Source organism: Neopsephotus bourkii, unplaced genomic scaffold (genome assembly GCF_033783945.1).
Source record: "Neopsephotus bourkii isolate Nb327-2 ecotype Australia unplaced genomic scaffold, CSIRO-AGI_Nbou_v1 NB_1574, whole genome shotgun sequence".
NCBI classification, from domain to species: Eukaryota; Metazoa; Chordata; class Aves; order Psittaciformes; family Psittacidae; genus Neopsephotus; species Neopsephotus bourkii.
In genome coordinates, this window is record NW_026902050.1 from 526,801 (window position 1) to 549,703 (window position 22,903).

A 22,903-nucleotide genomic window follows, 5' to 3' on the forward strand; every position below is an offset into this window, starting at 1 on the left:
ATATAATTCACAGAGCTTCTGTTTCTTCCACCTAGTGTACCTGGCTTTTAGCCTTTTTCTGTAACAGTAAAAATTACACGGAATATAATGCAAATGATTGTCAGCCAGATCTTTACTTAAGTTTCAGCCCTTGCCACTAGTAGAATGAAACAGACATTGATCATTTATCTTCCTGTGATGGACCTGAGATTCCCAGAGGCATTATGAACAGGCAAACACCACCTACCTACCTCAAATGTGAATTTAAAAATTAGCAGGAGTAAAGTGTACAGCATTCACAGTGGGCCCAGTACACTGAAAGCTACTGATGATACAGTACACCTTAAGTGATCATATTAATACAAGATGAAACACCTGCTTCATCTCCAACACATTTCCACTATTTTTTTACATCTATGATTTAAAAAGAAAACGATAATACTGTAATATCAGAGTAGCAAAATCTAAGAGTTTCTGTTAGGTTTTGTTTGGGGGTGTTTTTGTTGCTGTTGTTTGGGGTTGGTTTGGGTTTTGGATTTTATTTTTTTTTTTTGTTATCCCTTTGCGTGTAACCAAGCCATTAGTCAGTGAAATCATAACTCATTTCATAAAACCTGCTTACACCAGACCATTCTCTTTAGAGAAGCTTTGAAGCATTTGAAATTCAGGAATTGCTGTTTGACAGGAACAAAATGCTTTGTGAATTGTTGGCCTCTGAGCCAGTTATGAAATATAGTAACCAAATACCACGGGTAAACAAAGAGGACCAAACTGCAAGAACAGACAGGATCTTACTTTCTCTGTACGGCCCCAGAGAATCCTTTCAAGCTAGAGAAAATTCTGCAAAATCAAGAGATATACTACACCTGTTCTGTTCCATCAGTATTCTTAAAGTTTTCGGGTTTGTCAGCACAACATCTGCATCTATGCTGAAGTAATATTCACATGCTTTATCCTGGCGACAAAGGTCCCTAAAAAAACAAAAAGGAATGGTTAACCTGCACATGTCTAAAAAAATTCACAAACCACAAAGCAAAAACCTCAAAAACCCCAAATCGTAACCAACTGCTCTACTCATACATTGCATTAAAAGCCCTCTGCAGTGTAGTATTGTAAAAGAAAGGTGCCTTTAGATCATAGCAGTGTGATAAACTAAAAGATTATTTAAAAACATGGATCAGATGCCTCATTTATTAAAAAAAAATATGAAAAAAGTGATCCCTAGTCTCCACCAAGTTTAGTTAGAGCTACTATGCACTAAGTTTTGGTCCAATTCATAGTCATTCAGTAATATATTCAATAACCTGAGAACTCTTTGAAAGCATTACTGCTTTCAATTCTGATTTTAACCTCTGTAATGAAGAATATTAAATATATAAAATATATACAATACAATATGTATAAATAATATATATACACATATTAAATATGTGTTCATATATTGTGTATATATGTATGTGTGTGTCTACAGATACAAAAAGAAAAAAAATCAAGGCTACTATTCCGATGGTACTTGGACTCATTTTTTTTCCTTATTTCTTGCTATACATCACTGAGGAATGGATCAAGCTGCAAAACTATGTTTGAAGCATAATTCTCTATGCATTTACAGACACAAGTCACAATGCCAAATGTGAAGTTTTGCCCTCGCATTTTAAAGTCACTAACAAAAAGCTCTACAAAATCTTCATGTTTCAGAAATACAGAAAGAGTTGTAACAGTTTCTGTCAAAAGTAATAAGGCAAGCCTACTCTTAAGAAATTCATGTATTTTCTCTTTTAGGCTTTCAAAGTTGCCAAGTAGTTTTCCCAAGGAAACAGAAGTAATCCTGGGTATTCCCATGCTTTAAAGTATTGCCTTCTTACAGTTTGTGCTGACCTCGCCAGATGTAGAAATACCAGATTACATATGAAACTATTATGTTTATCCAAGTTGCAGCAAAGAACAAGTAGAAAGTGCTTTTTAGCAATACTCATACACTTTCCACTTGTTCTTTGCTGCAACTTGGATAAACATAATAGTAACATACTTCCTAATCTAAACTGAATGGCTAAAACCTTTCATCTACTTGCTTTACACTCCACCTGCTTATAAAATAAGATCAAAGGAGGAAAAGAAAGCCATTTTGGTGACTTTCCTAATAAAAATTTAGAAGACAACCTTTTTTTTTGTTGGAAATGTGAAGTTCAACAGATCAGTTTAAAGTATTCTACAATCAGAGCAATGTTTAACCTTGCTTACGAACCACAAGGCCTCTGCAAGTGACCTCATCTGAAAATGGAAAGTGTCACTGCTCTTCATCAAACTTTCCATTGAGATATTCCAAGGGTCTATCTGTTTATAGTAGTAAGACATATTGTCTACCCACTTTCTTTACCCTTAAGTCACTTACATTTTAATTTTTAGACATAGTTTTAATTTGAAATTAATGCATTTATCGTTTTTATATCCCTCACAGTTTGAAAATACAATTCTAAATTTGGACTATGAGCCCAAAGAGAAAGCACTTACTCTACTTGACAGACCTCTGAAAGGAGAGGTGACCCAGATACAAGTCTGCAACACTCACTCACGCAAAGACTGGGTGATAGGGCCGGCTGTTTAGGGCTACATTTTGCATCTCTCCAGATGGCCACAACAGTATAATGAAACTCTTACCAACAATCACTAAAAACAAACAAATGTAGCCACAAAACAGATAAAGCACTAATGTTTAGTTTTGCATCTTGGGCTTAAGTATTGTTACCACAGTTACCACAGCTGGAAGCTACTGAAATCAGATATGGATGGGAAAGTTGTTTTTCTTCTGCAACACTCAGAGTTCAAAATATTCCTCCTCCATCTGTGGCTGAAACCTTAAACTGCTCAGGTGTTCAGGAGAAGCAGCTCCAGAAAATCCAAGACTCCCAACAGAAATCACTTGACATCTGGGAGACAGAGATTTAATCCCTGACCTTCGTTCAACCATAGTCAAGATACTTACCTTACTCAAAGGACTGAAACCAGTCCTTTGAGTAAGGCAAGTCTCTGAGAGCTCAGAGACAATGACTTAACATCCTCTTTCATAAAACACATAGGAGATCCCAAATTCAGCTCAAAATTCAACAGTGAGGTCACTGAGGTAACTGATTCTGATCTTGCTACTATCTTCCCTGAAATCTCTGAAAGCTTTCAATGACAAATTTCACTAGAATATGTGCATTCCCACTAAAAGTTGAGGTAATCGTCATTTTTTATAAAGTCCAGGAAAATTCCTAACTAGTACTATTAGTAAGAAAAAAAAAAAAACCAACACCCTCCACCCAAAACAAACAAACAAACAAACAAACCCACCCTGAGGTCTGTAACTATCAGGGAAAAAAAAAGATTACAGAAAACAAGCCTTCTATAAATAAAACCACAGAGAAGTGAATGAAATAAATTCCTGTATTTCCCCACCTTCTGTTATTGCCTGAATATATTTCATATTGTTATTTTACATTTTCTGTCATAACAAATTCTGTAACAGCTGGCTAAAATCTCATCTCCAAAAAAAAAAAGCAAACTTGCAAATTTTGTTTTTTTTTTTAAACAAAAAAGAACCAACAGTAAGAACTCTAATACAGCCCTTGTAGACAAGCTGGGGAGGGAGGGAACATGACATGGAAATGCTATTTGGGGGTTTCAAGTGATGTACAAGCAGAGAAAATACTCAGACAACATGCAACTAAACTTTCCTTCTCTACACTGCTTTATTTTCATTCCTTTTTATTATGTTTCAGCCCACATTGACAAAAGCATTGCACTCCTGGCTGCCAGGATTATTGAACTGTAAGCTAAAATGCTAAGTTGTAAATGAAAATCACTCTGTTGATGGCAAGCGAAAATGTTAGGTTGTAAGTTGGGACAACTCTGCTGAGAGCAAAAGGGGCCGGTATGGCCTTGGGGTACATATAAAACAAGGGTAGCCTCTGAAGGTAAGAAACGAGTGATCAAGACAGACGGGACCAGTTCTTCAAGACAGAAAAAAAATCAGAACAAACTGACCTAAAACACGGACACAGTGTTAAGTAATTCTTAAGAGTCTTTTGCACATGCGCAAGCAGAGGTCAATCAGTGGATACAGTGAGGGAGGCTATCCTCGACCAGCAAGAGACCCCTCAAGTGACACATCACTCAGCAAGGAAGAGCATGTGTAATTAAAATACAGATATTATAATTAGTTCCAGGAAGTCTAGTGAATATGTAAATCATCTCCCAGAAAGGTCGTAAATACGGGTAAGTTGCTGGATATATGGATGCTGCTTGTAGACTTCAAGTGGCTCATCTTTGTGAAATTATTTTCATGTGTGCCCAGCACTGAAATAAGGAATGCCTGCTTTCTAAAACTCCTTTCTAAAAATCAAGCCTTAGGCAGCTTCTCTGACCACCTTTTGCAGTAACAGAATCATACGTTTTTGATGACTGCACAATTTTGGGTCCTTTCCAATGCCTATCCAACTTTCACAAGTGCAGGAGTTTTCCATGTCAAGGCAAAGCAAGAAAGCAAATGCTTCAATTACTCTGTGTGAATGAGAAAAGTAGACAGAGGCTTGCTGCATGACTATGGGTGAAATTAAAAAAAAAAAAAAAGTTATTTATTTTCTCACATTTATATTGACACCAAAGAGTCTCATTTACTAAGAACCTCACTGTGATTTGTCACCGCTTTTTACTGAGCCAAAATGGAGTGCGACAGGGAGGAAAGAGGTAAGAAGAAAGCAAGCTGATGCAACACCATTATGTACTCAGAAGTATTCTGCTGGAAATAAAACAGGCCTTCAATGCCTAAGAGTTAGGTTTTGGCTTTTTTTTCTCTCAGACTGTTTTGCTGCTTCAGATAAACTGCAAATTAACAGAGAGATGCTAAAATCAGCTAATTTGGAAAAAGAAGGAAAGCAGGTGTTTGAGGCAGATGGAACAAAACTATCAGTCAATAATGCAGATAGAGGCAGGAGAAAATTAATCAGAAGACTGAACATATCAATCTTTGTACATCAAACCATTAAACAGCTTTGAAGAATCACTCTTTACAAGTTGTTCCAATCACAGTATTAGTGAGAAACAAATTAGGTTATTACATTGGAAGCAAGCTGAAGGGTTGAAAGCAGATCATTTTTTATAGTAACTGCCTTTGCCATGAATATCCTGTACTTCTGTCCCAGAGAAGTTTGTAATGTTCACAAAAGTAGCCAAGCACAACAGTAGTGCAAAGGAAACAGCAGATGAACTCAACCTGCTTCAGTCAAACTGAAAGGAGCTATCAACCTATATCCACATTTTTCACATTGAAGATCCTACTACAAACACTCATACTTTCTAGATGAATCAGTATTCCGGCAAGATCTGATTCCACATGTGTCATACATCATGTATAAAGAACACATGAGGTATCTCTTTAAGACAGAATCTTTATTAAAGATTCCTTTGAAAGCAGGAGCAGTACAGGTCAAATTATACCCAGACAATGGATAGCAAATCACAGTGTAGTGTATCCAGTGGAACACAACACAAGTGTGATTATCGACTGCCTTACGAAACAGAATTTGAAATTATTTTGTGCAAATATACATTCAAATTACTAATTTTTATCCACAGTTCAAAGATATATCAAATCCTGTCATGACTTAGAATCAGTAGGCTCTATCAAAATATGAAAGATTTAAAGATCTTTGGGTGACATTTAGTAACAGTATAGAAATTAATTACGCTAAAGATTATGCCTTATGCTGTCTATATAACAAAGAGGAAAAGGCAACTCCAGAATTCCACCTTAGTTACATATAACACACGCTACTACAGAAAGTTTTCAAACATGGTACATTTGCTCTAGAGATTATTAGAAACAAAGAAAGAATGATTTATAAATATGTGAATGGCTGCCTACACTAACACTGGACATCTGTAATGTTTCCTAGAAAAGCTAAGGGAGAGGCTTGGACCTCAGCCAAATCTAAGCTTCCCAGTGGCTTCAGCACAACAAAACCCCATTCAAACGAATTTTGATGAACACCATGGGGAATCAGGACTAGACCTTCATTTTCTCGACTGATGCCATGAACAGCCTATGCTATGCTCTTAACCTCTTAATATTAAAGAAAAGGGCCTTTTGAAATTAAATTCTTCGCTCTGACACTCATGGTACATTTGGGAGAAAAGAGAGTGGAAGAATTATGTGCGAATGAAGCCTGCTCAAGGTCTTCATGGTCTGTAAAACTCCACAGTCTGATGGATACACTGGAAGAGCCATGATCAACTCTGGTAGTAGCCAGCCCTGCAGCCACTAAAGAGACCCTTCAGACAGGCAATCTGACACAGGTTACATACTCCTAATGTTCTGATTAAGCCTGGCAAGTGTAAGGTATAAAAGATTAAAAAAGCAAGACTAAAGATAAGATCAAGTCAGTTGCCTTTGCAAGTCCTTTCTTCCCCCATCCTCCAGAAAGCAGAAACTTCTGCTAGAGCACTTCCAAAGGATATACCTGTCTCCTTGAGCTGCAGAAAGAAATACTATTCTCTCCTGTACATTCAGATCAAGCTTTAACTATGTTTTTTACTGAAATGCAGTATCATTACAAAATTCCCAAAGTGAAAATAAAAACAAAAAAACAAACAAAGGAGGGACTAGGACAGCAACTGTGCAATCGTTAAATGCGTGTTCAATGCAAGAGGTACTTCTGTGAAATAAGTTAATTTGAAAAGGTTTTGGATAAAAAGTAAAACCCAATTCAATACTTTTTTTCAGAAGATACATTGCAATTAGGATTTCTATTTACATTTGCACCTGCTTACACATTCTTTTTTAAATTACTGCTACATACAATTTTCTGTACAAAACTCCTATAAAAGTTTATTGTATTGTACCATCTATTTAACTTCAGTAGCATTCTTTAAAAAACCTCACATTTTAATATCCGTGCTCATATTTTAATATCCATGTTTAACTGTAATGTAAAAATAACCTGACACACCGTATTTCTTCGTAGTCTACTACTGTCTATGCTTTCATTAAAAGACAAATGACAGACTATTGAAGTAGTCCAAACCAGAAATGTTTTCACAATGGCCAACAGCTTCTTATGTTAGACAGAAACCATACAATATGCAACAATTCACATCTTGTATCTAGATCATGTTCTACCAAAAAAGCTCCCACTTTTGTATCTTAAGATGTAAAGTTGTTAGAGGCAAACAATATATATGACATGAAAAATATGTTAATGTATGCATCATTGTAACAGATGTATCAATTAGTATTTACATTCCCATGTTCCGGGCTTCTGCTTGACTGAGATTTTCTTCAGGTCCAACAATTTTTATATTTTTGATGATGTTCTTGGCTTTTTCCCAGAATTTCTTGATGTGCTTTTCATGGTAAACCTCCTGAAATCATGTTAACATTGTTTATAGTGAAAAGTACAAGTTGCTGTGAAATCATAAACATAGTGTCCAAGAGCACATTGTATTCCATCCTAAACAAACAGATGGCAAACAGTATTTGAAAATATTCCAATATATGTCATTAAAATGAAGCTCGTGTCCAAAATTTTAGCAAAACAACCCAACACATCAGCAATGTAAATCAAAGCTGTATGTCGAGACCAATGATGCAAGACTCACAAGCTGTTTATGCAATATTTTTTCAAGATATTTATCTTACAATCTTCAAAACCTATCCTACAATCTCAGTCGCACACACAGGAGGTTTTTATGCCACTTCAGAAGTGCACAGGGATATCAGTAAGTAAATCCAATGTCAATTACTGGTAACAGTCATTAGTAACATGCTATAAAACCTTTGGTCAGTCCTGAAGCGGTCAGGCAGTTGACCTAGATGACCTTTGTAGGTCCCTTCCAATTGGAACTACCTTGCCCTATCCTACTTGTTTTGCGTCAATCAGTACTTCTCCCAGAAGCAGGACACTTTTACATACAACCTTTTTCATTAGTAAAAGAGAAAGAATATATGCAGTTTCTTCAAACAGATTTCAGCAAGCACTGCCAGAATTTCTGTATTTTTTCCACTTCTGCATAGTAAACTCTGAAAGATCCTCTCCTCCTACGCAGTTTATATTTCTTCACACGCTTTCATTTATATCATAATTTCCAAAATTGAAGCTTTGCATAATGGTAACATCATACTTACATTATTATGAATGAAGATACTGAGTGACTCCTTTGGGTAATCCAGAGTCAACAATCTGTCCAAAAATTTAGGTAGGAAAGGAGTGGGTTGCTCAATGAAAACACCAATTTTTACTCTTGGATAGTCCTTAAAAAAAGAAAGAAAAAGAAAAAAAAATTGACATGACCTATAAGAGTTGCCTCCTTTCTAAGATTAGCCATAATAAAAAGTAATTAATGTTATGTTGTAGTAACTTAGGCCACACAGCTTTGAAACAGTTAAAACCAACTAGCTAAAAAATGGTATGCTTTTTGTTTAGTTTTACTAACTTCAGTAAATAAACAAATTGATTCATTATTGCTAGAAAACTCTGAATTCCAGTAACAGAAACTAGAAGTAGGAAACAGTATCATGTTTTTAAAAATTCTTACATTAAAAAATTTTAAAATGGTAAAAAAATGTATTTATGTAAATATGCCTAGAACTGCATGACAGATTAATTTTTTGAAAGTATTCCTATATTTTCTTGTAAATGTAACATACATACCTAATACCAAATTTTTAAAAATAGTTAGAGGATAAATACCACAAAATATTTTGTTGTTCAACCTGGAAAAGAAAAGGCTCCAGGGAGACCATATCCTTTGGCACCTAAAGGGGGCCTAGACGCAAGCTGGAAAGGGAATTTTTATTAAGACATGTAGGGATAGGACAAGGACGAATGGTTTTAAACTGTAAGAAGCTAGATTGAGATTAGATATAAGGAAGAAGTTCCTTACTATGAGGATGGTGAGGAAGTGGCACAGGTTGCCCAGAGCAGCTGTGGCTGTCCCATCCCTGGCAGCGTTCAAGGCCAGGCTGGAAGGGGCTCTGAGCAATCTGATGTTGTGGGAGGTGTCCCTATCCACTGCACAAAGATTGGAACTAGATGTTCTGTAAGATCCCTTCCAACCGGAACCATTCTATGATGCATCTGTACTTTAAGCCAAAGACCACAATACCTTTCTATACACTTCCATTCATTACTTCCCCCTGACCGTTACAAGTGGTATCTGAGTAACTTCCCGACTCACTGATTTTAATGAAGACCTTTGATGAATTAACTAGAGCTTCTTTCTTTGCATCCAAGGATACTGAAGTTTTATCCACTTTATTTTAATGTGAATTCACATGTTTTGAAAAGTGGTATTAATTCACGGTTTGTATGTGCTTGATATAGGGATCATGACCACTAAAACAAACCTAGACAGCACTTCTGTTTATTCTTAACAGTATTACATTATGCCAAAGAAATTTAACCTTCAAAGGCTTCACTCCTACAAAAAGAAATGCACTGCTTGAACAAAAAAAATTTCCACTTCTAAAACACTTAGTATAAACGTCTAACCCACTACAAAACCTCAGAAAGAAATATGAGTATAAAAGGCTGCAAGTTAGTTTTCCTTAAGCAAGCCAACAGCCACTTGAAAAGTGTCTGGATAAGCCATCAGTGCTTGTTGAGATTTCACGGTGTCACTGTCTACATCGGAAATCCAGAAACATACTGGCACCACTGATCAGAAACATTAGGCACCATTGTTTACCCTGACTACCTCCGACTCACAACTTCATTGTGAACTTAGTATGTACTCATGCAGACAGCTCAATAACTTCAAAATAGCTTATAAAGACAAGTACACTGATGTGTCTTGAAAAAAAAGCAACTGCAATATTCTCTAGCAACCATTCCAGTGAGGCCAGTGTCATGGTACCTGGTACCACTGATTTTGGGTAATGAGAAAAGTAGCACATGCAATCAGGCTCACTGAGCTGAACATGCACATGTGCTACCAATACTGAAACTGCTGCAATAATTTATTTTGCATATTTCTATAATTCTAAGCTGTTTTCCCCTTATTCTCTAGGACAAAGACAAGTTCTGGCTGGATCTGCAAAGGTTATACAGACAATAAGGGATTAGTATCACTCCTTCAGTACACCAAAATGTGAACCACTTGGCTCTACGCTAAAAAATCAGCACAACTTAGACCTCTTCAACCCACTTTATCCCACTTTAGCCCAGTTTAGCACAGACCAGCACGGTTTACACCAGCTCAGCCTAGTTTAGCCAAATTCTCTAGACCACTGTAGCACAGTTAAGCCCAATTTAGACCACTCCAGACTGTTTTAGCCCAGCACAGTACAATTCAGCCCAGTTTAGCCTTTCCCAGCCAAACATAGCACACTTTAGGCCAGTTTAGCCCAGTCCAGCCTAACCCAGGCTCAATTTAACCCAGTTCAGCCCAGTTTACAGCCCAGCACACTACAGCTCAGCCGAGACAAGTTTAGAACAATTAGGCCAGGTTTAGGACAATTCAGACTGGTTTAGCTCAGCTCAGCCCAACCCAGCCAAGACCTGTTCAGCCAATTCAAGCACACTTTAGCTCAGTTCAGCCCAACCCAACCAATCCAGTTTAGCCCAGCCCAGCAAAATTTAGTCCAATTCAGCCCAGTCCAGCCCCACTTAGATAAGTTCAGATCTGTCCAGCCCAGCTCAGACCAGTTTGCCCCACCTTCTCCCAGTCCAGCCCAGTTCAGTGCACTCCAGCCCAGTTTAGACCAGTTCAGCCCAGTTTGGCCCACTTCAGCCCAGTTTTGCCCACTTTGGCCCAGTTCAACACATTTTACCCCAGTTTGGCACACTTCAGACCACTCCTGCCCAGTTCAGCCCGGTCTAGCCCAGTTTAGAGGGATCCAGCCCAGTCCGGACCGTTTAGCCCTTCTCAGACCAACCCTGCCCATTTTAGCCCTGCCCAGTCCATCTTAGCTCAGCCAAGTTTAGCCAGTTCAACACAGTTTACCCTGGTTCAGACCACTTTAACCTAGTTCAGCCCCATTTAGACCAGTTTAACCCAGTTTACCCCACTTCACCCCAGTCCAGACCACTTCAGACCTCCCAAGCAAAGCCCAGCTCAGTTTAACCCAGTTCAGAACACTTTAGACCTCCTCAGACCACTCCAACCCAGTTTAGCCATGTTCACTCAAGTCCAGCCCAGCTCAGCCCAGCCCAGCCCGATTAGCCCACTTCAGCACAGTTTAGCCCAGTATAGCCCAGACCAGCCTCCTTTAGCCCCATAAAGCCTTGTTTGGCCCAATTCAGACCAGTCCAGCCCAGTTTAGCCCACTCCAGTAAAATTAAGCCCAGCCAAGAAAAGTTTAGCCCAGTCCAGTATATTTTAGCCCAGTTCGGACCGGTCCAGCCCACTTTACCCCAGACAAGCCCAACTAAGCCCAGCCAAGAACAGTTCAGCCCACTTGAGCCCAGTTGAGCTCAATCCAGGCCAGGACAGCTCAGTTTAGCACAGATTTGCCCAGCTCAGACCAGTCTAGCCCAGCTCAGTCCAGCCCAGTTTAGCCCACTTAAGGCCACTCCATTTAGCCCAGTCCAGACAAGTTTAGCCGAGTTCAGCTCATTTTAGACTTGTCCAGCCAGGCTAAGACAGGTCCAGCTGACTTAAGCCCAATGGAGCCAAGGCCAGCCCAGTTTAGCCTAGCCCAGCCCACTTTAATCCAGTACATCTCAGTTTAGCCCAATGTTGCCCATCCCAGTTTATCTTACTGCAGCCCAGCTCACAACAGTCCACACCATTTTACCCCTGCCCAGCCCAGTTTAGCCCAGCCCAATTTAGCCCACTGCACACCACTACAGCTCACTTTATCTCAGTTCAGACACTTTAGCCCACTTCAGCCCAGCCCACTTTAGCCCTGTCCACCCCATTCCAGCTCGTCCCAGCCTGCTTAGCCCAGCTTAGCCAACGTTAACACAGTCCATTCCAGTTTAGCCCAGCCCAGCCCAGTTCTGCCCATTTCAGCCAAGTTCAGACCAATTCAGACCTGTCCAGACCAATTTAGCACAGTTCAGCAGGCTTTAGCCCAATTCATGCTCAAGAGACGTGACAGATGAAAAACTTAAGAGTAAAAATTCCTCCAAACTGCACCTCCCCAAAGCAGAAAGTTCTCTGCTGCACCTCCGATCTCTGCTTCATCCTTGCAGGGATACACCTCTGAGACATCTCCCACTGCATTTCCTTGAAGCAGAGAGTTCATCAATCTAGACCCTGGTTCACCAGACTATAAAAAGTTGTCACTGCATAATCTGAAACTAGGTCACAATGAACAATTTTAATAGCTAGCATTTTGAGTATATGAAATCAGAAGTTTTGGTTCTTCCCAAAACACTTTAGAAATACCCAGTCTGCACCAGGATGTTACTTTTCTCCAACAGATTTTGTCACTAAGGTCATACATGTGCCTTTTAAAGTTTACTTTTTCACAAGCAGTAGTTAAACATATGACAATCCTTGGAAGAAATACAGGACAATGTCTCAGTACAACTACAAAGAGCAAAGTCCAGGAACTTTTGGCACAAGAGTTGCCAGTGAAGCAGGAAGATGAGCAAGGTCATCCTTTTCAGCCACACCAGAAAATCTCCACACCAGTAACAAGCATTAGGATTTAAGACATGCCTTTTGGGAGATTAAGTCAAATTTAATTTAGGGTTTTCTCAAACAAACAAACAACAGGGGGAAAAAACCCACAACGAAAAAGACAAAACCACAAAAGAAACACCTAAAGTAATAAAAATTTACACTTACTGAGTCAATGTGAATTCCTCAACTTATTTTTCATTACCATGTTTTGACCTGGACAGGTAGCTAATTTGAGGGTTGCACAGGCTGCAGACATTAGCAGAAGACAACAGTTACTGAGCATTTCCACACTTCAGCCATTTCCTGCTTTTGCAGACAGGACAAGGACTGAGCAAAAGACTGTACATGGCACTCTGCTCCTTCACAGGTAACCCTGTGAAATGCTTAATTTTTCACAAGCCATGATCCCAGCATCTCACACTGATTCAGGTTGTGCTTCGGGCTCTTCTGCTCATCCATCAAAAACCAATCTACATAATCCATAGCAATGGTTCCACCCATCTCTGCCTTGCATGCACCTACTCCTGACCTTCACAGAAGGAAGGATACCCCTATGCCTACAATGCAAAGCAGTATTATTTTAGCTCCACATTCTCCACGGTAGAGCTTATCTGTTTTCTACTGGCTCAAGTCAAGGTGTATAGGTAAGCCCAGCCCAAAACACTGACTCTGCAACACCTAAGATAAAGACAAGGACCAATTCATACCAGCATTCAACAAAAGGGACTCAAAGGCAAAAAAAAAAAAAAAAAAAAAAGATGGTACCAACTAATCAGATTCTCTACTTGCTTATGAAAATAATAAGCAAACCCCTAAGATATAGAATCATAAAATTATAGTTAGGGTTGGAAAGGACCTTAAGCTCATCTAGTTCTAACACCTCTGCCATGGGCAGGGACACCTCACACTAAACCATGTCACCCAAGGCTTCATCCAACCTAGCCTTGAACACTGCCAGGGATGGAGCATTCACAACCTCCCTGGGCAACCCCTTCCAGTGCCTCACCACCCTCACAGTAAAAAATTTATTCCTTATATCCAACCTAAACTTCCCCTGTTTAAGTTTTAACCCATTACTCCCTATCCTATCACTACAGTGAACACTCCCTCTCCAGCATCCCTGTATGCCCCCTTCAGATACTGGAATGCTGCTATGAGGTCTCCACACAGCCTTCTCTTCTCCAGGCTGAACAGCCACAACTTTCTCAGCCTATCTTCATACAGGAGGTGCTCCAGTCCCCTGATCATCCTCATGGCCCTCCTCTGGACTTGTTCCAACAGTCCCATGTCCTTTTTATGTTGAGGACACCAGAACTGCACACAATACTCCAAGTGAGGTCTCACAAGAGCAGAGTAGAGGGGCAGGATCACCTTCTTCAACCTGCTGGTCATGCTCCTTCTGATGTAGCCCAGGATACAGTTGGCTTTCTGGGCTGCGGGCTTTCTGGACTGCCAGCTCATGTTCAGATTCTCATCAACCAGCACATACAAGTCCTTCCCCACAGGGCTGCTCTGAATCTCTTCTCTGCCCAATCTGTAGCTGTGCCTGGAATTGCTTCGACCCAGGTGTAGGACCTTGCACTTAGCATGGTTAGACTTCATGAGGTTGGCATCTGCCCACCTCACAAGCGTGTCAAGGTCCCTCTGGATGGCATTCCTTCCCTCCAGCGTATCAACCAAACCACACAGCTTGGTGTCATCAGCAAACTTGTTGAGGGCACCCTCAATCCCACTGTCCATGTCACTGACAAAGACGTTGAATAAGACCACTCCAAACACCAACCCGAGGGACACCACTCATTACTGGTCCCAATTGAACATGGAGTCATTTACCACAACTCTCTGTGTGCAGCCCTCCAGCCAGTTCTTTATCCACCAAGTGGTCCGTCCATCAAATTGATGTCTCTCCAATTTAGAGACAAGGATGTCATGTGGGACAGTGTCGAACACTTTACAGAACTCCAGATAGATGACATCAACTGCTCTACCCTTGTCCATCAGTTCTGTAGCCCCATCATAGAAGGCCACTAAATTGGTCAGGAAGGATTTCCCCTTGGTGAAGCCATGCTGGCTGTCACCAAGCACCTTGTTGTTTTTCATGTGCCTTAGCATGCTTTCCAGGAGAATCTGCCCCAAGATTTTGCCAGGCACAGAGGTGAGACTGACTGGTCTGTAATTCCCCAGGTCATCCATTTTCCCCTTCTTGAAAATGGGGGTTGTGTTTCCCTTTCTCCAGTCATCAGCAATTTCACCTGACCGCCATGACTTCTGAAATATTATGAGTGCCTCTGTGCCTTTCAAAGCACTACTGTGACCCACCACTTTCTCCTGGAATCACTAGTAGTGATCCTCTTTACTGTTGCCGGTGAACAACTCTGCTGAGTGCTCACTTGGTGCAGTGAGTGCTTTCTCATTAGCCCTCCGCAGAACTGCAAAGCAGTTCTGGGTAGGGATGTTGGATTTTGGAGTAAGCCCCTTGCCTTTAATTGTCCTCTTCCTCCTTTGTGGTTTGCTGGGGTTTGGGGAATTTTCATGTTACTAGCTCCCAGCTTCTTGCATTAACGCCTTCCTTCTTTTCTGTATGCTCTATGGGGGACGCTTGTTGCCCCTGCACAGTTTGGGCCTGGAGCAAGCAGCCCTGCTCCCTCTCAGCTTCCTTGACATCTTTTAGCCTGCTGACAAGTTTCCTCCAGCTCAGCCCCCTGCTGCAGGAGGACCTCCACCAGGGCGCACCAAGTGCAGCCCTGCCCATTCCGCACCCTCACCTCAAGAGATGGGTGCAGGCACTCTCTACAGTCCGAGCTCTGCGCTGCAGCCTCCCCTCTCATCGGCTCTGGTGCCAACACTGCCACCGCCGGGGCAGCCAGAGCAAAGCTCCCAGGCTGGTCCCTGGCCCTGATATGCCAGGGACCAAGTGTTCACCATCCCGCTCATTGCCCGCTCTCCCTGCCTGCATTGACTGTCGCCCCTTGCACCTCTCTCTCGTCGCCACGCAATCTGGGGTGAGTTTTACCCACTCAGGGAGGTGTGGCCCCTTCTGCCACCGTCCCTTGTGAGTCCCTGCTCGCCTCAGCGGAGCTGCTGGCTCCTTGGCAAGGCCTGGCCAGGGCTGGAGGCTCCCTCAGTGGCTGGGGCTACTCAGAACTGAGGCTCCTGGCCATGGGGTCTCCCGTCACTTCGGTGTTAAAGGCTCCTGTCTGGAGATACCTTGGCAAATGAGGTGTATCAATGCAGATATGGGTGTATCAACGCAGAAAGTTAAATAAAACAGTATGGTAATAATTATCAGAGGCATAGAGCTAGTATTGCTCTTCTTACTGAAGATCTGTCAAGTAAGAACTATCCAGGCCTGAACAGAAAGCACGTTCAGAAAATTAAATACTGCTCTTACTTAAATGCCTGAAGTAAACACTTCCACTGAGGCCAAGGAAAAGTCTCGTTATTTCTGATGGTAGAGGAAGTGAGGCATGAAGTCCAAGGAATGTATTAGTGTAAGGAGCACACATTCCAAGTATATGTACATAAACTATAGGAAGTTATACAGTAAATCACTGCAAGTTACTCCCTATTACCAGCTTTAGTATTTAACTGCTCCCCAGTCATGTTTTAATTACCAACACCATGAGGAAAAATTCAAGTTTGTTTTCCTCAGGTACATTTTATGCTGGCAGTTCAAACATTATTTCAGTACAACACCATATGAATATTGTATGTTCAAAGCAAAATTAAAAACAAATAATAATCTGAAAGTTATTACAATTCCAACAATAACTTTTCAAATGTATGTTCTAGTCCATAAGGTACCTACTTACTGTCATGAAATTCTTTCGCATTGTGCTTTCATGACAAAGGTAAGCTACTACTCATTTCATGCTGTCTTCAACTCTACCTTAAGACCTGTTCACATTCAAATCTTCAATATAGAACAGAAATGAAACAGCTGCTAGAAACAGCCTATTTAGAATAATCAGAGTATTCTTTTAAGTACAAGCCTTACATTTACACATGGTTATTTACTCTGCCTAATATTTACTGAGTACAAGCTGAAATATTCATAAAGACACTAAAGACATCATGCTTAGTGCCAAAGAACCGAAGTTCCCAAATATACACACACCATGCATACATGTATGTTTGTCCTGTAAGAATTCTGAAGGCTGAACTAATATATGATCTTAAGTGCATCAATTTTGTTCTACATAAATACATTTGTATATACAATACAGATATCTGTACCATTCCTTATGAAGAAAAGTAGATCTTTTAGAAAATAGTAACTTCAGCCATGTTACAGTTAACTATTAACTTCTATTTGTAAAAAAAACTGTCAAACCGATGCGTATGATGCATATCAAGTTTTTTGTAGGTGTAGAGTTGAAAATCTGAAATACCTAAAAAGTTTTCCTACCTCCCAAAAATTCTAATTACTCACTTAGATCTTGCACAATTCAAAAAGTTATTCATTTACACCCAATGAACAGAGGTAAGGATCTGGGGGCTTTTGGGGATGGGATCATCTTCCGTTATACTGGGGAAGCCCACATCAAAGAGCATACATAAAATCATTTCTAAAAGTACTGGTATTTCCAGTACATTAAAATTCCATCTTTATAGTTTCATATAGCAGTAAAAATATTCTGATGAGTCTGCAAAACATACTACTGCATAGTGAAGCCACTTTGCCTAGGAAATCACTATACACCTATCAACTGCATTCAAAAGGGTTTTTGTTTCAGTGAAATTTATTCTTACCGTTACTGTTGACAGGTCTAGTAAGTCTAAATCACAAACACTGCAACCAGTTTCCCGTGTCCAAGCATTAGGAATATAGTTTCCCAAATAATTCAAGTGAATCTGGTAAATAAATGAAAAACTCAGATCAATTAAAGGTGCATGCACATGGTGATTTATTAAAAGAGTTCAGGCCTACTCACTTATCTCTTATACATAAAAGCAATTGATTGTTTTGGCTTATGAAATTTAAGATTAAAAAAAAAAACAAAAAAAAACAAAAAACCAAAACCAAACAACCCTAGAAAAACCAACAAGTAAGCATACAAAATTAGCTGCTAGAAGACTTTCTTCTTTTATTTACAAAACAAAAACTATATTCTCCTAGCATCTAAATTTATTGCTTCAGTTAAACCAGAAATTTATTGCAAGTATAGCTATTACTAACTAAACGCTTGTATGACTTCCAAGACACAGACTACAGACCATTCAGCTCTCAAAAGCCACTAGGCATAATTTCAAGGAGAAATTCTTTTCCCAAAGGTGAGAATCATCAACACTTTACACAAAACACAGACATATGAAAAACACATAGAAAAATGTAGAAGACAGATGCCCAGATGATGAGTTTTTGACAAGTCATGCCAAGATTCAGAAGCCAACCAGGGGTATACATTTTAAAGCAGCATCTAGCTTTTTCACACATTTTGATTTGGCACTGAATAAAGTATGTACTTTTTCTGCTGATGGGCTGCCTGGGCTGCCCTGTCCTCCTGGATTCCATAGAGAAGTTTGTGCAGAACTTGACTCCTCTCTACTGCCATTTGCAATGGTTAAAGGATCTCTTATGCCAGGGAAAGGTTGTCTGAGGGAAGGTTGCTATTCATTCCTGCTCTACTGCCCTCAAAAAAATGGAAGGATAAAGTACAGTTTTGCATAGAAAACACATTCCAGTCCAGTACTCAATTTGCATTTTATTGTAGTCTGGGTGCTTGCTCACACATACTGAAAACCCTTCTAGACAGATTATAAATAGAATTGCTTGAACTTAATGTCATAAACTCCATAAAAATAAGTATTTTACAATAAAAAGCCATTGCACCTGAGGAAAATGAAAAGAATAAAAATATTGCATGTCGGGATAGTTTAGTATCCATTTCAAAGAAATGTCTCTGAGCCATGCTATTTAGTAATCTGCAAATTGAAGACAGTAAATACAAAAGAGAAAGTTCGTATAAACGAAAAACTTGGAGTTAATTTTGGGAATTGCTTTAATGTTACTTTATTTACCAACTAGTGAAAACTTTTTCCAATCCTATTATACTATTTTTCTCTTAATTCTATGTTTAAAACAGAATAATTTAATCATGATGACAAAGTAATACATATAGCAAGAGTTCCCTCTTTGTTTTTAAAACATGAATATATGCAGAAATGGAGTTTTGTTTAATGCAGCGTAACTCATGGACTAGTGTAAGAAGTTCCAACCTAAACTGCTTGCCCAGCTATAAAATACAGCACCTTTCTTCTCATTGGCAGTGTCAGCAAAGCCAGTGATGAGAGATAATTTGAAGATTTATTTGAGGCAAAAATAACTACAGCAACATGGAAGAAACTGATCATACGTTTCACCACTACTGAGCGTGTAAGCCAAACAGATAATGGCATCATTATATTCTCTTAATTCCAGAGATGAAACAGAGTGCAAAAAAACTGTGAAGCAGCAGTCACTGGAATATTAATGAGTTTTAAACTTTATTTCATTCTCCTGGGTGAGAAGAACTTTTGTCTCTGAAAATAAGGAGCTACAATAAGGAACATGCATTCAGAAGAAGTCAGGAAGTACCCATTCCCAATCCTTCAGCCAACAGAGGCTATTATAAACAATACACCTTTCCGCTTCTTTGCCATATAATAACTGTGTTAGTTGCTCTGGACCACTGAGTGCTTACAACAGAATCTGTCAGAACAGCTATTTCACAGGGCAGATGGTGCTCTACTGTGAAACCAAAGTTCATGAGTCATGGGTGTATTGCGAGCAGTGACCAATGACACCGAAGATGCAAAAAGCCCGCCACGGGCATGTATATACATTATACTTTGTTTTTACACTTTATTCTTTTTTTTTTCCCACATACATTTTCTAAATATGTGCATACAAACACACACCAAGGTCTGTGGTAGGATCAGATGTGCTACTGTTTCATGCCCCAGCCTGTCACTCTTGGTTAGACTTTTCTCCCCCTAAAAGCCTATTCTTCTGATTACTGTTTAATAACCAGATAAACATTCTTCACTAGGTTCAAAAAACGTTTTATGACAGTGAACATGTTAACATAGGATTACTCTTTTCTAATATCCCATGCTACAATGAAATTTGGGAGCAGAATAAGTTGTTTCAGCATGATATCAAGTTACAACACAACATCCTTGTCTCTAAACTGGAGAGACAAGGATCTGACAGGTACACCACTCACTGGATAAGAAACTGGCTAGATGGTTGCACTCAAAGAGTGGTGGTTAACGGCCTTATGTCAGGGTGGAAACAAGTGATGAGTGGCATTCCTCAGGGGTCAGTACTGGGACCAGCACGGTTCAACACCTTTGACAGGGGCAGTGGGATTGAGTACACCCTCAGCAAAGCTGCTGCTGACAGCAAGCTGTGTGGTACAGTCAACATGCTGGAGGGAAGAGATGCTATCCAAAGGGACCTTGACATGCTTGAGAGATGAGCCAGTACAAATCTCATGAAGTTTGATAAAGCCAAATGCAAGGTCCTGCATGTGGGCTGGAGTAATCCCAAGCAAAAATACAGGCTGGGTAGAGAATGAAGTGAGAGCTGCCCTGCAGAGAAGGACTTAGGGAGTTGGTCAGTGAGAAGCTCAATGTGACCTGGCAATATGCACTTGCAGCCCAGAAAGCCAACCATATGTTGGGCTGCATCAAAAGAATCATGACCAGCAGGTCAAGAGAAGCGATTCTCCTCCTCTACTCCACTCTTGTGAGACCCCATGTGGAGTCCTGCATTCAGCTCTGGGGCCCCAACATAAGAGGAACATAGACTGCTTGAAGCAAGTCCAGAGGAGGGCAACAAACATGATCAGAAAGCTGGAGCATCTCTCCTATAGAGACAGGCTGAGATAGTTGGGTTCGTTCAGCCTAGAGAAGAGAAGGCTCTGGGGAGACTTTAGAGCAGCCTTCCAGTACACCTAAAGGGGACCTACAAGATGCAGAATGATACAGTGACGGCAGAATAACATGAGGGAGAAGGCTATCAGAACGGGGGGGGGGGGGTATCCTTGAAATTCTGATTGACATGAATTGGAAATGAGCAGTGGTGGTGTGCTATGATTATTTCAGACTCTTCCATTGTTATTTATTCCTCTATTAAAGTTGCCATCTTTGCACAGAAGTAAAACAAACTGTCACTCACTTTAGTTGGACCATTTCCATGAATAGTGATTGGTAATGTGTCATACACTGAATTCCTTGCTCTTACTTTTCCTTCTTCAAACTTCAAAAGGACTTCATCTGCAAATCACAGATCGTACAGGAATAACAGTTTATAAACAAAAGCTATAGTTTCAGAGTTCTTTAAGTTCTTGATGATACAATATACTTTGGTGGTGTTATCATTGTCAGTGTTATTTATTTGAAAGTTTTTGTTCATTTTTTTAACTAGATCTTTAAGCTAACTAACTTTGTGTAAATAATATTTATAGAGAAATCATAGTTATTATCATAGTTGCTTCAGGTATGGTCTTTTTTTTTTTCATATTTAGAGTTTAAATGCAAGAAAGAAAGTTTGCACAGATGCCAGCTTCAGTTTAAATTCATGACAGCTGAATAAAGGAAATCCTGCATTATTCCACATTCCATGTCATTATGTATAGGCATTTGTTTTAGAACACCTAAAATGCAATTTTCATTACTAATCTTACTCCTGTAATTAAGTGTGTGAAAGGCAAAAAGAAAAAATGTTTCTTAACTTGGTGTTTACTGCTAACTTCAGTTATTGAAAACATTTTTCTGTTTTTAAATCAAGTATTTTATCAGAGGGAGAAAGCAATTAATATTAAACCCAAATGACCTGTAAGTGATCTGGTAACCAGGTTCATCCATCCAAGTATTTCATTAAAACAAGCATATGCTTAGGGAATTATAAATACTGTTAAGCGAAGGAAGTCTTAATAACATTTAATACAACACACAACATGCAAATCACGCACTTACCAACAGCTCCATTTAGGGTCTGGAAAATGGCACATTTGTGGTCCAAAGTAATGTTAAAACGTTCCTGAAATAAAGTTCACAGCTACTGAAGCATTCTAAAAGCCAATGTTTTTTACAGTAGTGTTGTAGTTACATTGCAGTGCCAGCACGTAATCAGGCAAAACTACTCTACATATTCAGCTCTCAGATATAATTATTGATTTTATAGTTAAGTTTTTCTATATTTCTGAGTTGTGTAACTGTATAGCAGTCAGTTTTATAAATGCAAAAAAAATTATCTATACTTAAAGGATAGAGGTCATAACTCTCCAAAGAAACTACAGTTTGGCAATATAAGCCAAAAAAAATTTGTGTCTTATCCTAAAAAATAAATAAATTAGCAAGTCTAGCCTTAGCCAAGCCACAAAACATACGTTTCATACTTTCAAAGATATAAAAGCCAAATAAGTATCATGTCAGAATAGAAAACACCAGTGGTTTTAGCACGTTCCTAATACTGTATTATTAATCCTACCTAGATTCTTCTTTAAAGTATCACGTTTTTAAGTTTTAACACATTGATCAACAAGTATATAACCTTTAAAACACACTTAAAAGCCCTTATATATGTAACATATTCTGGTTTGGTCTTCCAAAATTTGTTATAGCATGGACAATACTGTACAGAGAACTGATGCTAATGTATAGTGCAGTATCCCAAGCTAAGCACCACGGAGGCATTTTGAATCACAGTGCAGTAGTGTACTGTGAAGTACACATTTTTTTGTCTTGAAGACAATCTATTAGGCAGGTAATTATACTACTTTTGACTCTGGTCAGCTTTAATGTCTCTACACCCTGCCCTTTCAATTGCATAAGCAGCATCGGACTTAACTTGCATAAAATCAATTTAAACATTAAGGACTGAAACAAACATCCTACAAGGAGCAGCTAAGGACTTTGGGTTTACCTGGTTTGAAGAAAAATGGGCTGAGGAGTGACCTCACTGCTCTCTACAATTTTCTGAGAAGGCAAAGTGAAGAGAAAAGTGCTGAACTTTTCTCCCTGGGATGCAGGGATAGGACACATGGGAATGGTTCAGATCTGCATCAGGGGAGGTTTAGACTGGATCTCAAGAAGCACTTCTTTACCGAGAGGGTGGTCAAACACTGGAACAGGCTTCCTAGAGAGGTGGTCAATGCCCCAAGCATTGGGGTCAAGTTTTTAAGGAACAATGCCCTTCACAACATGCTCTGACTTTTGGTCAGCCCGTACTGGCCAGGCATTTGGACTAGATCATCATTGCAGGTCCTTTCCAACTAAAATGTTCCGCTCTATTTCTGCACTTGTATCTACACATGCCTGATGT

The 22,903-nt window shown here is 39.6% G+C and overlaps 1 protein-coding gene across 2 annotated transcripts in view; it reads right to left on the reverse strand.

Moving 5' to 3' along the window:
* PLOD2 (procollagen-lysine,2-oxoglutarate 5-dioxygenase 2) overlaps positions 1-22,903 on the reverse strand; it is a 59,669-nt gene that overhangs the window by 11,397 nt on the left and 25,369 nt on the right. For both annotated transcript variants that reach the window (XM_061371408.1, XM_061371407.1), the window contains exons 6-11: positions 21,556-21,619; positions 20,756-20,853; positions 17,344-17,445; positions 8,144-8,269; positions 7,259-7,380; positions 846-950 (exon numbers count right to left, since the gene is read on the reverse strand). In XM_061371408.1, coding sequence (XP_061227392.1) covers positions 846-950; positions 7,259-7,380; positions 8,144-8,269; positions 17,344-17,445; positions 20,756-20,853; positions 21,556-21,619 — 617 coding nt within the window. The remainder of the gene's footprint in view (positions 1-845; positions 951-7,258; positions 7,381-8,143; positions 8,270-17,343; positions 17,446-20,755; positions 20,854-21,555; positions 21,620-22,903) is intronic.